Below are 17,030 nucleotides of genomic sequence, written 5' to 3'. Positions count from 1 at the left end.
ATATGGACTGTGTTAATGTTTGAAGGGGTTGGGAGTTAGTCTCAAAGAAAGTCTCACTGAATAGATTTTACCTTTTAGTTGAGTTCTGAGTCCCAAGGTGGGGAGAACCAATCGTACTTGGGGACATAATTTTTCCAATTAGTCATTAGTTAGAACAAGGTTTCTAAGGCCGAAAGAGCTTGTGATATTTGTAAAAGAGAAGAAAAGCTAGCGTGGATGGTCTTAGTGAGTTGAGGTGAGGGACGAGCAGAGATAATAGGATGTGAGATCAAAGAAGTGTGCAGAGTCCAAGTTATATAGGACCTTTAAGGCCAAAGTCCTAAGTTTGTGTTTTACTCTGAAGGCATTGAAAAGCCTTTGACAGTTAACGAAGGTGGAAATGTGATCTGCTTTTTGTTTCCGTTGCTATGTGAGGGAAAGAGTCAGAAGCAAGGAAACAATAACAGTGGCATCGTGATCACACACCGTGATGTCTGAGGCTAGGTTATTAGTGCTGGAAACAGAACAGTAAGAGAGTTGTAATATTTGGAGAGAAACTGTCAACATGTACTGCTTAATTATTTTCTACAAATATCCTTGGGATGCAAATATCAGGACAAAAGGTATGCACAGAGAGAGACCTCTGCACAGGTTTCCAAGTGTTCTCAAGGAAATGTGTACCACTTAACAGGTAGTGGTAGTTTCTCCCGTTTATTTACTGTGCACAGTACTGTATACACAGGCGTAAGGACCAATTATTGCTCCCAAGAGGATAACAGCTTATGATGCTGAACATGTACTTACCATGTAGTTACTATGAATGTGCTCACTCTGCTTACTATGGTGTTTTTTAGGTAATAATTTCTACATCAGAAGTAATGTTTACTCCCACGAGGGAGTAAAAACAGAAGTTTTTAATAAAGGAAATAATCTTCCATCCTAATCTTTGGAATTCAGTCCTTTTGGGTTACCTTTTGAATGGTGGAAAAGCCAAACAAAAACAAAGACTTTTCTAAATATTCCCCAAATTAAAAGACTATGCAGAAAATGATAGTGAAAGTTATAAATGTGTTGTTTTAATAAACCATCATGGAGTCTTATTCACAGAAAACTTGCATTATGTTTAAATTAAATTAAATTTGCATTCAGTTTCTGTATCACAGCTTTTGCTTCCTTAGCCCTGTCTTACAAAAGCCAGAAGTTCATATTCTTAGCTCAAAACCTCAATTTTTATCTAGTTCAGTTGTTCTTGTTGTTGTTCAGTTGCTCAGTTGTGTCCAACTGTTTGCGACCCCATGGACTGCAGCACGCCAAGCTCCCCTGTCCTTCAAATCTCCTGGAGTTTGCTCAAACTCATATCCATTAATTCGGCAATGTCATCCAACCATCTCATCCTCTGTCACCCCCTTCTCCTCATGCCCTCAATTTTTCCCAGCATCAGGGTCTTTTCCAATGAGTAGGCTCTTCACATCAGGCGGCCAAAGTATTGGAGCTTCAGCTGCTGTATCAGTGCTCCCAGTGAATATTCAGAGTTGAGTTCCCTTAGGATTGACTAGCTAAGTTAGAGGAAAATAGCATATGATAGTATATTCAGTTCAGTTCAGTTCAGTTTAGTCGTTTAGTCGTGTCCGACTCTTTGCGACCCCATGAATTGCAGCACGCCAGGCCTCCCTGTCCATCACCAACTCCCGGAGTTCACCCAGACTCACGTCCATTGAGTCAGTGATGACATCCAGCCATCTCATCCTCTGTCATCCCCTTCTCCTCCTGCCCCCAATCCCTCCCAGCATCAGACTCTTTTCCAATGAGTCAACTCTTTGCATGAGGTGGCCAAAGTACTGGAGTTTCAGCTTTAGCATGAATCCTTCCAAAGAAATCCCAGGGCTGATATCCTTCAGAATGGACTGGTTGGATCTCCTTGCAGTCCAAGGGACTCTCATGAGTCTTCTCCAGCACCACAGTTCAAAAGCAGCAATTCTTTGGCACTCAGCCTTCTTCACAGTCCAACTCTCACATCCATACATGACCACAGGAAAAACCGTAGCCTTGACTAGACAAACCTTTGTTGGCAAAGTAATGTCTCTGCTTTTGAATATGCTATCTAGATTGGTCATAACTTTCCTTCCAAGGAGTAAGCGTCTTTTAATTTCATGGCTGCAGTCACCATCTGCAGTGATTTTGGACCCCAAAAATATAAAGTCTGACACTGTTTCCACTGTTTCCCCATCTATTTCCCATGAAGTGATGGGACCGGATGCCATGATCTTCGTTTTCTGAATGTTGAGGTTTAAGCCAACTTTTTCACTCTCCACTTTCACTTTCATCAATAGGCTTTTGAGTTCCTCTTCACTTTCTGCCATAAGGGTGGTGTTATCTGCATATCTGAGGTTATTGATATTTCTCCCTATTAGACTCAGTTATTATTTCTGCTTTATTCACTATGCCAAAGCATTTGACTGCGTGGATCACAATAAACTGTGGAAAATTCTGAAAGAGATGGGAATACCAGACCACCTGGTCTGCCTCTTGAGAAATTTGTATGCAGGTCAGGAAGCAACAGTTAGAAGTGGACATGGAACAACAGACTGGTTCCAAATAGGAAAAGGAGTTCATCAAGGCTGTATATTGTCACTGTTTATTTAACTTATATGCAGAGTACATCATGAGAAACGCTGGACTGGAAGAAACACAAGCTGGAATCAAGATTGCTGGGAGAAATATCAATAACCTCAGATATGCAGATGACACCACCCTTATGGCAGAAAGTGAAGAGGAACTCAAAAGCCTCTTGATGAAAGTGAAAGTGGAGAGTGAAAAAGTTGGCTTAAAGCTCAACATTCAGAAAACGAAGATCATGGCATCCGGTCCCACCACTTCATGGGAAATAGATGGGGAAACAGTGGAAACAGTGTCAGACTTTATTTTTCTGGGCTCCAAAATCACTGCAGATGGTGACTGCAGCCATGAAATTAAAAGACGCTTACTCCTTGGAAGGAAAGTTATGACCACCCTAGATAGCATATTCAAAAGCAGAGACATTACTTTGGCAACAAAGGTTCATCTTGTCAAGGCTATGGTTTTTCCTGTGGTCACGTATGGATGTGAGAGTTGGACTGTGAGGAAGGCTGAGCGCTGAAGAATTGATGCTTTTGAACTGTGGTGTTGGAGAAGACTGTTGAGAGTCCCTTGGACTGCAAGGAGATCCAACCAGTCCATTCTGAAGGATATCAGCCCTGGGATTTCTTTGGAAGGATTCATGCTAAAGCTGAAACTCCAGTACTTTGGCCACTTCATGCGAAGAGTTGACTCATTGGAAAAGACTCTGATGCTGGGAGGGATTGGGGGCAGGAGGAGAAGGGGACGACAGAGGATGAGATGGCTGGATGTCATCACTGACTCAATGTATATGAGTCTCAGTGAACTCCGGGAATTGGTGATGGACGGGGAGGCCTGGCGTGCTGCAATTCATGGGGTCACAAAAAGTCAGACACGACTGAGCGACTGATCTGATCTGATCTGATTATTTCAGCAATGGGTAATTAAGATGAAGCTAAAAAATACTCTTTGAAAATTATAAATCCTGAGCAGATAGAGTTTTCTCTAAAGTTATCTAATTTTTAAGACAACATTATTACATATAAGACCAAGAAGCAAGATTAATCACCAAAGTTCAAGATTCTATCTGGCACAGCAGCAGCAATTTTCAAACCTTAGGTGATGTAGTTGCAATAGGTAAAGTAAATTAAACAAACCACACATTATCAGTGGTGAAAATAAGCCTTAAACCCTGATCATTACAAAAGTAATTGTTGGGTGTCCTTGTGTACTCAGATGGCAGAACAAACATGTGTGAACCCAGTTCCCTGCAACACCATCTTCTCCCCAAATAGAGAAATAGGAAAAAAAAAAAAAAACACACACACGGGGAAATGCCATAATTACATTTACAATTGTTTCCATATATATAAACATGCATTGCAAAAAAAGAGGAAAGCTACATAGATTGGGAATGGTGAAAGCTCCAGAGAAGAAAATGCATATTAAGAACCATAGACATTAATGAAGGTAGGGAGAATGCTGAAGCAAGCCCAGGTGGGATTACATGCCACCCAAGTGCAACTTGCAGGCTTGAGACCAGGATAAGATGCTGCCATCCAGACGGGAAGTCTGTACTGAAAATAGGAACCCTCTGTGGCCAGAATGATGCCACTAGTCTATGAAAGGAATAGGCAGAAGGAATGAGTCTCAAGAAGATGCTTCTCATTATTTAATGATAAAACATCTTAAATGGCTTATGTCAGTATTTACTACTTTTGATTTGTTTTATTAGTTAAGCATAGTCAGCTGACTAAATATGTTGATTCAGGTTTAGGTGAAAGAAGAGAAATAGAAATTTGGAAACATGCAAAACGCCAAAACACAGTGGTTATAGAAGTCAGCCTAATAACCTCATTGTTTTCATAGTTCTAAAGTACCTACCCCAAGATATCTATTAGTTATAAAGGAAAATAGTAATGTCCTAGTGGAAAAACCTGGCAGATGCACTGTTAACTAACCATTTAAGATTAATATCCTCATCAGTAATAAGACATATTGACATCAGTTCTGTTCAGTTGCTCAATAGTGTCCTACTCTTTGCAACCCCATGGACTGCAGCACACCAGGCTTCCTTATCCATTACCAACTCCTGGAGTTTGCTCAAATTCATGTCTATTGAGTTGGTGATGCCATCCAACCATCTCATCCTCTGTCATCCCCTTCTCCTTTTGCCTTCAGTCTTTCCCAGCATCAAGGTCTTTTCCAATGAGTCAGTTCTTTGCATATCTCAGATGACCAAAGTGTTGGAGTTTCAGCTTCAGCATCAGTCCTTCCAATGAATATTCAGGACTGATTTCCTTTAGGATTGACTGGTTGGATCTCCTTGCAGTTGACACTCCCTGCAGTTGATATTGTCATCATGTACCCCTTATATGATGGATACAGTGTTCTTTGGTGATATTCTGGCCAAAAGTATGTAAGCTAAATCTAATCGAGAGCACACTCAAACTGACAGACTTTCTACAAGATCTACTGACCAGTATTCTGAAAGCATTATCGTCATCAAAGACAAGGAAAGGTTGAGGAACTCTCACAGATTGAAGGATGCTAAGGAACGGAACAACTAAATGCATGGTGGTATCTTGGATTGGACCCTGGAACAGAAGAAGAACATTAGTGAATAAATGGGTGATATTCTAATAAGGTCTGTTGTCTAGTAAGTAGTATTATATTAATATTAACATTTTCGTTTGATATTGTTCTGTGACCATGCAAAATGTGAATCTTAGAGAAGGCTGTATGAAAAGTATACAGAAGCCTTCTGAACTAATTGTTGTTTTAACTAAAGTTAAATACTTATAAAAATAAATTTAAAAGAAAATAGCAAAATAATAAAATGTTTTATATAGATAGATATCCATCTATCAATATACAATAGTAGGAATTAAACATGTAGCAGAAAAATGTTTGTAGAGCAAGAATAGGCAATTCACAAAATAATAAAGTTAGAAAAGATAGTAAACACATACACAACTTATTTCATGCCATATATTTTATAGAACACTACACCAAATAAATAAAAGGGTTTTGAATCTTGGTATTAGAAATGGATTCCCAAAATAGCAAGAATTAATTATAAAAGTATTTTAGATATTTAGGAGATTTTGAAAAGCAAAAACATTTGAATACAAGTGTGACAAAGCATATCTTAGAATGGAATTATATTCTTTTACAAGTGGTTGACCAGATGAAACTAGACCACTTTCTAACACCATACACAAAAATAAACTCAAAATGGATTAAAGATCTAAACGTAAGACCAGAAACTATAAAACTCCTAGAGGAGAATATAGGCAAAACACTCTCTGACATACATCACAGCAGGATCCTCTATGACCCACCTCCCAGAATATTGGAAATAAAAGCAAAAATAAACAAATGGGACCTAATTAACCTTAAAAGCTTCTGCACATCAAAGGAAACTATTAGCAAGGTGAAAAGACAGCCTTCAGAATGGGAGAAAATAATAGCAAATGAAGCAACCGACAAACAACTAATCTCAAAAATATACAAGCAACTCCTACAGCTCAACTCCAGAAAAATAAACGACCCAATCAAAAAATGGGCCAAAGAACTAAGTAGACATTTCTCCAAAGAAGACATACAGATGGCTAACAAACACATGAAAAGATGCTCAACATCACTCATTATCAGAGAAATGCAAATCAAAACCACTATGAGGTACCATTTCACACCAGTCAGAATGGCTGCCATCCAAAAGTCTACAAATAATAAATGCTGGAGAGGGTGTGGAGAAAAGGGAACCCTCTTACACTGTTGGTGGGAATGCAAACTAGTACAGCCACTATGGAGAACAGTGTGGAGATTCCTTAAAAAACTGGAAATAGAACTGCCTTATGATCCAGCAGTCCCACTGCTGGGCATACACACTGAGGAAACCAGAAGGGAAAGAGACACGTGTACCCCAATGTTCATCGCAGCACTGTTTATAATAGCCAGGACATGGAAGCAACCTAGATGTCCATCAGCAGATGAATGGATAAGCAAGTTGTGGTACATATACACAATGGAGTATTACTCAGCCATTAAAAAGAATACATTTGAATCAATTCTAATGAGGTGGATGAAACTGGAGCCTATTATACAGAGTGAAGTAAGCCAGAAGGAAAAACATAAATACAGTATACTAACGCATATATATGGAATTTAGGAAGATGGTAACAATAACCCGGTGTACGAGACAGCAAAAGAGACACTGATGTATAGAACAGTCTTATGGACTCTGTGGGAGAGGGAGAGGGTGGGAAGATTTGGGAGAATGACATTGAAACATGTAAAATATCATGTATGAAACGAGTTGCCAGTCCAGGTTCAATGCATGATACTGGATGCTGGGGGCTAGTGCACTGGGACAACCCAGAGGGATGGTATGGGGAGGGAGGAGGGAGGAGGGTTCGGGATGGGGAGCACATGTATACCTGTGGTGGATTCATTTCGATATTTGGCAAAACTAATACAATTATGTAAAGTTTGGAAATAAAATAAAATTTAAAAAAAAAATTTAAAAAAAAAGAATGGAATTATATTATTCCTAGAGATGGACTTGAAAATTCCCTAGTTCAGTTGTCTCATTGTACACATGGGGAACTGAATCTGTAACCGCTTAGTGGAAGGCTGATGAGGTATCATGTTGCCTGGTACGCATAGGTGACTTATTTTGTAGCATGGCTCTCTTGTCTCCAGATGTCAGAACAGCTCTTTTTTACCCCAATTTCTAAGTTAATTAGCTTGACTTTCTTCTTTTGAGTTGGAAACAGAGACTCCTTCACCTCAACCAGGGTTACAACAGAGGGACATGAAAATACCTGAGTAAGAACCTGAGTGTGTCTTATCTTTTAGAGATCATGGGCTTGTTTGTTTGTTTTTACTCAAGCAGTTTTAAATTTTATTTTTTAAATTTACATACAGAAGATGCAATCATTTTGGTGTATCATTCTATGAGTTAACTCATCTAAAGTTGTTAACCACCACTGCAGTTAAGATGCAGAGCAGTTCTGCTACCCCAAATCATTCCTTCATTCTGTCCTTTTGTGGTCATGCTCTCCTCCATCTCAAATCCAAGATAAGCTCTCATCTATTCTTGGTCCCTAAGTTTTTCCAAAATACCATGTAAATGGAATCATATATTATGTATTTTTTTAAAAATCTTGCTTCTTTGACTTAACTTTCTTTGAAAACCAGTGATGATGTTGCACGTATCAGGAGCTGCTTTCGACACGTGCTCAGGAGTGGGTTTGCTGCCTTGTGTGTGAAATGTCTGTTAACGTTATAAGAAATTGTCCAGGTAGTTGACTATTTGTATTCCCACCTGCCATTGCAGTTTTAGTTGCTCTGAATCATCATCAGCAATTGAAATGGTCAGTTGTGCTTTTGTTTTGTTTAACATAATTACTTAGACAGTTTTAAAGTTTGGAGAACACTTACTTTGGGGATGTGGGCATGTCACGTTTACAAATTTCACATATGCAACAGTGAATTTGTGGGTCTCATACTCAGAAGCGAGATCTTAGACATCTATCTTGCTTACGTGTTTCCTTGTTTATTTGCTGATTTAATCATTTATTTACATTTGCATGCTCCAGTTGATTCACATTATTTGCTGAAAATTTTATGTCTTCTCAAATCTACTACCATTTTACCTTCTTCAGAAATCTTTGAGTATATTTATGTGGGTTTCTTTGTAGATTCTACTGTTTTATTGATCTGTGTTTCTATCATTACTCCATTGTCATACTGTCTTAATGTAGTTTCCTAGTAGGTCTAGAAATCAGATAGTGTGAATCCTCCAATTTTATTCTTTTCCTTTGAAACTGTTTTGCTTATTCTTATTCCTTTGTTTGCCATATAAATTTTAGAATCAGCGTATCTACAGAAATCCTACTCAAATATTAATTGAGATTAAATTTCATCTATAGAGCAATTTGAGAAGAATTGACATCTTAAAAATGCTCATTTCTTCAAATCCAGGAACTTGGTGTATCTCTCCATTTATTTATACTTTGGCTGTGTTTGTGTGAGTGTGTATTACTTTAAGAAGATAAAAGGAAGAAAAAACAAAACAAATAAGAAACTCACCATTGTAACAGGTTTTCTTCACATTTTGATTCTCTGCCAGTCTGCCTACTAGATTTTATTTTGCACCGTCCTTAGGTAGTAGCTTTTTAATTCTTTCCAGGATGGTTAGTTGTGATTAGTGGGAAAGAGAGCTTGTAGTAGGCATACTCCATTTTGTTTGGCATTGAAAGTTCATTGGTTTTAGTTTTGATTATGATTATCTGAGTCCTTCTTGCATGGTGATGCCATGAACTATGGAGCACCCAGAAGTGATTTACTTTTTTTTTTTTTTCATTTTGAGTGAACCAACTCTGAGACAACTTCCTGAAAGCAGCCTTGTTGGATGGGTGTAAAGAGTATGTTTTCTACATGAAAGCTCAGAGCATTCATTCTAGGGGCATGAGGACCCGGGAGAGAAAGCATAAAACATAGAACCTTTCCTTCCTTCTATGTCCAATAGCATTTATTTTGATTCAGGAACTTCTTCTTTTCTTGACAGTGTCTTAATGTGTCATTTAAAACTAAAATAAATGAAAATTGATGTGACAGTTAGCAGAATCACCAGGGTCTGTCTGGGAGCATTTCTTAGCAGGCATTGCCCTGCTGACAAATAACAGGAGTTAGCATATGACTCAAGATCTCACAATATCACCATTTATTTAGCCCCAAAGAAAATACAATTTCCTGTGTCCTAACACATCTCAGCTGACTGATAAACCCCAGCACCTTCCAAACTGTGTTATCTCCCCTAAATCTTTAGAGGGCTTATGTACCTTTATCTTCTAATAGAGATAATAATCAAATTTTCCATTTTATGTCTAAGAATTAGAAATCACTAAGTGTGTTCTCTCGAGCACACCATAAATTGTTTGTTTTATTTATGGCCAAGTTTTTAGGCCATTTTTTACACAGAGATGTATAAAAATGTGTCTGATCCATTTTCTGTTCTCTAGTTATATAATTCATATCTTCAACTTTGCTTTTATTATAAATCAAGATGCTATGCTAGAGATACTCAGACTAATTCTTTATTAAGAATTAGAGTGTGATGAAACAGTTCAAAGCACTGACTAAAGTAACACACTGAAGAAAATTTCACCTACAATTATTTAATATACTTTTGTTGTTCAGTCTCTAGATCGTGTCCGACTCTGCGATACCATGGACTGCACCCTGGCTTCTCTGTCCCTCACTATCTCCCAGAGTTTGCTCAAATTCATGTTCATTGAGTTGGTGGCATATCTTTTGTGTAGGGGTGTTAGTCATTCAGTATTGCCTGACTCCTTTTATGATATTAATATTCTTCTGTTAGAATATTAATTTGATTCGGTACTTCTCGTTCAGAAGTCAGCTCCATACTGACTCCTAAATGAGATAAAAATGTGTATGTTTGTGAAACCAGGAAAAATATTTAAATTTTTTGCCAGAGGATTATACTTTTCCTATGAAACTCTTTAATGCTTTTATCAGGTAATACCTTGTAAGTCATATTCTAAAATTCAATAGCCATATTAGCATGTAGAAATCTCAGCAAGGGTTGGAGAAACTCAGGGACTTCACAGAGATTGAAGTGTGTATTTTATCCAAAAGAGTAATCAGGTATGTGCAGAAATCCAATAGACTTAGTTTATTGAACATTGATTCATTCATTCATTCATTATTTGTGCCCTAGGACTGTGCTGGCTTTGAGGTTGCAGAGATGATTAATACTTGATTCTAGTTTTGTGTTTTTTTAAGCCCTCAAGTAGGGCATTGTGAACTGATTTTAAAATAGAATGGTAATTATCCTTTTCAAATGAATACTTAGTCCTTCATTTAGTCATTCAAATGAGGGTGAGAGAGCAATTACACTGAAGCCATGAGCCGCTAAGGGAGAAAACACGTCACGAGATGTATGTAAGTCCTTTATTCATAATATATAGCTTTCTGTAGTTCATAGATTACATTTGAGTTACACATTTAATTGTCATAATAATCTTTTGATAGATCAAAGATATATTAAAAGCCCCATTTATAGTTAATGGAACTGAAGTAAAAGAAGTTATGTAAATTTATGTCCTAGAAATAGTTAGGAAATTCTGGAGCCTGGGACTCCAGTGCTCAATTTATAACAACCACTGTTTCTCCAAAGTAAGGAGACTCGTCTGATGATCCAGAATTTCTAAAATTAGGGGACGACAGAGGATGAGATGGCTGGATGGCATCACCGACTCAATGGACGTGAGTTTGAGTGAACTCCGGTAGTTGGTGATGGACAGGGAGGCGTGGTGTGCTGTGATTCATGGGGTCGCAAAAAGTCGGACACGACTGAGCCACTGAACTGAACTGAACTGAGTGAAATACTAACTGAACTTATATTGTTTGATAGGTAGAAAGGTATTTGCAATGTCTCAATATAAATGATACCTCCAGTAGGAAGTGCACCTTGATTAGACAGATACAGATTTTCATATAAACTCGTATAATTACTACTGTAATTAATTGACCATTTTTTGCAATTGTATTTATTTCCCACCTAAAGCAATCCTGAGTACCCTCTTTTAGAAAGACAAATTACTAACTAAATAATTATTCCTTACCATCTTTCTTCCTGAGTGAGTGAAAGTCACTCAGAGTCATGTCTGACTCTTTGCAACCCCATGGACTGTATAGAATTCTCCAGACAAGAATACTGGAGTGGGGAACCTTTTCTTTCTCTAGGGGATCTTCCCAACCCAGGGATCAAACCCAGGTCTCCCTCATTGCAGACAGATCCTTTACCAGTTAAGCCACAAGGGAAGCTCTTTTCCTGAGTAATATATAGCAAATTTCAAAAGAATGTGCTCTCTTCACTTTTGTACTTATTGTGGTGCCCAGTGCATAGTATGGGCTGAGTTAGAATGGATTTAGTAAATTAATATTTGCCAATATGTGAATGACACAAGTTTGAGCAAGTTCCGTGAGTTGATGATGGGCAGGGAAGCATGACGTGCTGCAGTCCATGAGGTTGCAGATTCAGACATGACTGAGTGACTGAACTGAACTGAATTTGTAAATAGTATATGTTTATAGTATTTGGTTGGATATATTTTCTTGTGAATACTCAAGTGTTTGCTTATCTCCCAATTCCATTTAGGTACAAAATAACCAAATTTTTTTTTTTTTTTTTTTTTTTTATCTTCTCAATTTCACAGGATTATACCTTGACAATGTACTTTCAGCAAGCTTGGAGAGATAAGAGGCTGTCCTATAACGTAATACCTTTAAACTTGACTCTGGACAACAGAGTGGCAGACCAACTATGGGTGCCTGATACTTACTTCTTGAACGATAAGAAGTCATTTGTGCATGGAGTGACCGTCAAGAACCGTATGATCCGCCTGCATCCAGATGGGACAGTCCTTTATGGCCTCAGGTCTGTAGTGACCGTTTCAAAATTGAACTTTTCCTGAGCACAATACTTTCTGCTCTTTATTGAAGGGGAATATTGTGCTATTTTCCTGAGTCCTCCTTTAATTCTGCTGATAAGCAGTTAAACCTCCTATTCAATAGACATCTGAGAGCTTAGGGTAGCATGTTTACAAAGGGACTTATCCCCAGCTAAGCCTAAGTTTTTTTCTGAATTATCTTCCAATATCAGCTGCTGATCCTAAAGCTGCTTTCTTTAAGAGGTAGGGATAAGCAATATTAAAATAGCTTACACATGGGGTTTCTTTAAAGTGGAAAAAAGTTATGAATGCCCAATACTTATTTGAATGTGGCAGATGCTCTGTTTCCTGAATTGTTTCTGAGCTCTGTGAACTGAGTCTGGCCTTCTAAGGACACGAAGGCTTTCTGTGTCCTCTCACCTCCAAGGAGTAATCAGACTTGCAAATAAATAAAGCCATCATCTCATGTTTGTTAATAGTGAATTGACACTATTAAATGCACTTTTATAGCAGAAAAGGATTGCAATGCTCTGCTCTCTTTGGTGGATAAGTTGTGAAATATGAGTTTCTTCTACAACACAAGTTTATTTTCCTGGAAAATGATGAAGAAAAAAGATACCTGTCTTACTTTGAAAACATCTCAGGGTAAAGAATTCCTCTGCATTATTGGGGAAAAAAATGATATTTTGTAATGTTCAATGTGTCTGATGTATTCTGTTTTACATGAACACTTGATGACTTTATCACAATAATGATGATAATAACAATATTGTTATTCATTTATTGAACAAACTTGTCAGGGGTCAGACATTAGTTAGTACACTCCATGTGTTATTACAGTTATGATGACTTGCAACAACCTCATAAGTTAAAACTGTTACGGTCTTTATTTCAAATGAAGGCTGGTATAGCTTGTCTAAGATCACAGAGAAGTAAACAGTGAAAATGGGATCCCAGTCCTGTTCTAAGTTCAGAGCCAGAGCTCATAACTGTTAGCCTAGGATGCCTCTCTCTCTGGCATTGTTCCTGTCTATTACATCTCATTTTCATTATCTGCTGTATTCAGCGTCCTGATTGGTTCATTGTCTTAGATCCTTATAAGCCAGCTTCTTTGTTTATCCTGTTTGTAGAGAGAATAGTATTTGTTTATCAAGGGAGGGAGAGAGTGAAGCAAAGAGAGAGCATGTTTGTACTCCATCAGCCTTTGAAAGTAAAGAGATGCATCGGATACAGGCACTGCTCACATACAAGCCTTATGGAAAAAGGGAAACAGAGGAAAAATAAAACAAGTTAACTGGCAGTGTCTGCAGACTCCACCAAAGTGGTGGCATTTGAATGGACTTATGGAAATAATTGTCTTATTGGAATCCATTACAAAACATAAGGCAACACAAAGACCTTGATAAGATGGTGATCACACGGGCAGTGGAGGTTGTAATTCACATGTTTGAGAGAAGTCAGAATCCTGAAGAAGGCAGAGAGAGGCACAGAAATAAGTTACTAATTCAGCAGGGGGTGGCAAGTTTTGGCAAAGCATCTGACCCAGTGCTGGATGCATTTGCCCAGCAGATCTTCACAGCAATCATGTAGAAATCATCTTGCCCTCTTCGTTTTTCCTGACGATACCCACATTTAGAACAGAGAACCAGTTATGTTCTCTGTTATACCCCGCATTGACAAAGCGCCTACACTATAAGTAAACTAAATGAAGATTGTCAATGAATTCTGAATGCGCATATTCAAAGTTGAATGGGTGGGAAAAATCAGCAATCAGAACGTCTGTACAATTGAGAGGGAAAGAGGGGGCCAGCACAGGTGATAAATATGGCTTCTTTAAGGCACTAAGCCAATAATCAGACAAAAAAGGTGGTGGCTGTTCATTCTTATCAAGACCAACTGGATGCCACTGCTGTAAATCATCACTCTCTCAGCCCTGCTTCCAGCAAGGACTGTCAACAATATATGCAAGTTCCTGAACACATCTGATGTCCATAAAATTAACATTTCTACTTGAAGAAGGCTCATAGATTGTGATTGTTCTATCAATTGTATAGTTAGTTGTGAATATGAAATTGGTAAGAGGTTTTTCAGGAAATTTGTATATATCTCTTTCCAGTTTTCAGCTGATAGAACAATTTATTTCATGGCTGAAATTTGATGCAGGCTGGATATCCCTTTTTAACAGCAGAAGTTTCATTTTTTCAATAAATAAGTGAAAGGAACTCAATTAAAATCACTACTGCTGGGTTGATTCAGATCTGCTTAATTCCTCCTGCTACTTACCTACCCCCTGACCTCAGTCGTTCTACACCCTGACTTCAGTCCTTAGTTTGCTAAAAAATTTAACTTGTATCTATGTTCAGTAGTGACTGACTTCCAACAGCATTTAGAATAGTAATAGTATTAATATTAGTAGTTAGTACTCATTAAAGGATTTAGCCTGTACTTGGCACTGTGCCAGAACATTCCTTATATAATCTCATTTAATATTAACTTTAATTCCTACAAAGTGGGCACTGTTGGTTTGTTGGCTGATTGTTTTTTCCTTCTTACATGAAGAAGCTCTGGAACTTGTATACCAAGTTACACAGCTCCTGCCCAGGAGAGCATGATTGTTTGAATACAAAGATGTTGCTCTTTATTATCATTCTGTCCTACTCCTTAGGTACTTGCAAGTGGAAGTAAAGAATAGTAGAAATCACCTGAGAGCATGCAAAGGAAAAAAAGGAAGGTAAAGAATAAGTGAGATGGGAATAGCTTGCATTGATCCACAGATACAGACTTTGTTCTGATTAATACAATAAGTCCCTAAAGAACTATGGTCCTGAGTCATCTGTGGAAGGTTCACGTTTAGGTTCTGAGATTCACACCAATCCCAGTTTACAAAGGGATGATTTTTGGTGTGTGGAATCTTGGGGCATAGAAAATATCATTGTAAAGAAATCAATAAAGGCAAGGTTCATCAGTTGGAATAAGGAGAGCTGAAAGGGAACCTAGATATAGAAAACTGGTAGAAGGAAGGCTTTAAATATCAAGGCAGTGATGAGGAAATTGGGTAGAACAAATCCTCTGGGCTGAATGTCATGCATGTTCAAGATAAAATCCTTTAAGGATTTATGTGTTTCTTCTGTTGAGATGTACAAAAATTGGCGAGGGTGAGGGGACTAGAGGGGAAGTCACTGAAGTCATTCAGAGGATCTGAGTATGCCTCTTGTAAAGTTTCCTTAGTGAAATTTTTAGGTATTAAAATATATTGAAGATAATATAGTATAAAGAATATTAATGTTTGTTTAATTTCATGGTGGATATACAGGTGCTTGGGCTTCCCTGGTGGTTCAGCTGGTAAAGAATCCACCTGCAATGTGGGAGACCTGGGTTCAATTCCTGGGTTGGGAAGATCCCCTGAAGAAGGGAAAGGCTACCCATTCTAGTATTCTAGTCTGGAGAATTCCATGGACTGTGTTGTCCATGGGGTCACAGAGAGTCAGACACAGCTGAGCAACTTTCAGTTTCACTTTCATACAGGTGTTTGTCATGCTGTTCTTTCAAATTGTGTTCAGGTTTGAAATTTTTCGTGATAAAATTTGGAAAAGAAAAATGGCCTTGGCATCTCTGGTTCTATTATCTAGGAAATAGCACTCAAGATTTAGAAGTCTGCAGCCAGAAAATGGTATTTCTCATCTCTTAGAAGTAGAGAATTACCTGTATGTGACATGTATTTTTAGTAGCTGTGTGTGAAAACAAGGTCATCTCACCTTAGAGGATGTGTACTCAGTGGGTAGGGTCCTTGATTCCAGACAACCAGGCTGTGATCTTTCCGATCCAGGGATCAAACCCAGGTCTTCTATGTTGCAGGCAGATTCTTTACTGTCTGAGTCCCCGGGAAAGCCCTGATTGTTGTTGTTATTGCTGTTTTTGTAGGTTGGCCATTAACATTTTTTTATTCTTATTGGATTTTTGTTTCCCCATTGCCAAAAGAATGGATGAGCAGCTTACTCTGTCATTCCGTTACTCTTCAGGTTGATTATCATTTTAGAAGCACAGAGTTCTGATGCTGTGCAGAGACACAATTGCTCAGTGCAACCAATTTCCTTAACAAAGTATTATGGCAATAGAATTTGTGTTTTAGCTTGGGCTTTTGTCTTTGACCTCTTATTTAGCCTTAAGCATCTTCAGATTTTAATTTCCTCATAAATAAAGAAGGTGGGGGATAAATAATGTCATTTTAATAACCCAGTCATCTTCTGAATCAAATGAGATTAATAAATATTAAAAAAAATGATATTATGACATCAGGCTGGAAAATGAAGTTAAATATTTGGAGTAGCATAGTAATTTGTAGATAATAAGTATGCCATGTTACTTAATATTTGATAAAGAAATGAATGCTGTGGATATTTGATAAATAAACAAAAGGCTAGAACAGAGAAAGCTTTAGCTATCAAGGCAGTAGTTTTATATTGTAGAATTTTACCCCAGGTATCTTTCCATGATTCTTTGAAGACACTCCTTTATCTTGAACAAAAAGAACAAGAGGAGCAGAAATGAGGAAGTCAGTTGCAGAGAATGGGAAAGGTCTAGGTCAGACATGTCTAATATGAAAAAGGGAACTACTAAAATACTAAGAGGATTGTCAAACCATTTGAGATCAAAAAGCTACAGTGGAGCCAATTATCTCCAGCCATTGCTTTGGCAGCCTGAGATGAAGAAAAAGGAGGCTAGGTGCCTGGCTTGAGACCAACGTGGTCATGACAGCCTTTAAAAAGTGTCCTGTAGCCACAGGCCCAGTGTCTCGTTTGTGGCATGCACTCTAATTTTCATGTAATTAAGCATTGTATATTTTCTCTTAAACCAGGCCTTTCTTTTTATTCTCATCATGTCTTATCAAGCATCTGTTTTTTAAACGTTATTGAAAGTAGAAAAGTGATGAGTAATGTTATTTTTCAAGTCCAAGTTTATAGTTTATGACTA

The 17,030-nt window shown here is 37.9% G+C and overlaps 1 protein-coding gene across 1 annotated transcript in view; it reads left to right on the top strand.

Moving 5' to 3' along the window:
- The window catches only part of GABRB2 (gamma-aminobutyric acid type A receptor subunit beta2), a 289,414-nt gene that overhangs the window by 102,014 nt on the left and 170,370 nt on the right, over positions 1 to 17,030 (top strand). Inside the window, exon 5 of the mRNA XM_070373042.1 lies at positions 11,826 to 12,046. Within this exon, the coding sequence (XP_070229143.1) occupies positions 11,826 to 12,046 (221 nt within the window). The remainder of the gene's footprint in view (positions 1 to 11,825; positions 12,047 to 17,030) is intronic.

The sequence above is a fragment of the Bos mutus genome, chromosome 7 (assembly GCF_027580195.1).
Source record: "Bos mutus isolate GX-2022 chromosome 7, NWIPB_WYAK_1.1, whole genome shotgun sequence".
Classification (NCBI taxonomy): domain Eukaryota; kingdom Metazoa; phylum Chordata; class Mammalia; order Artiodactyla; family Bovidae; genus Bos; species Bos mutus.
Note: the sequence above shows the minus strand (reverse complement) of the source record. Positions and strands in the feature narration are given on the sequence as shown.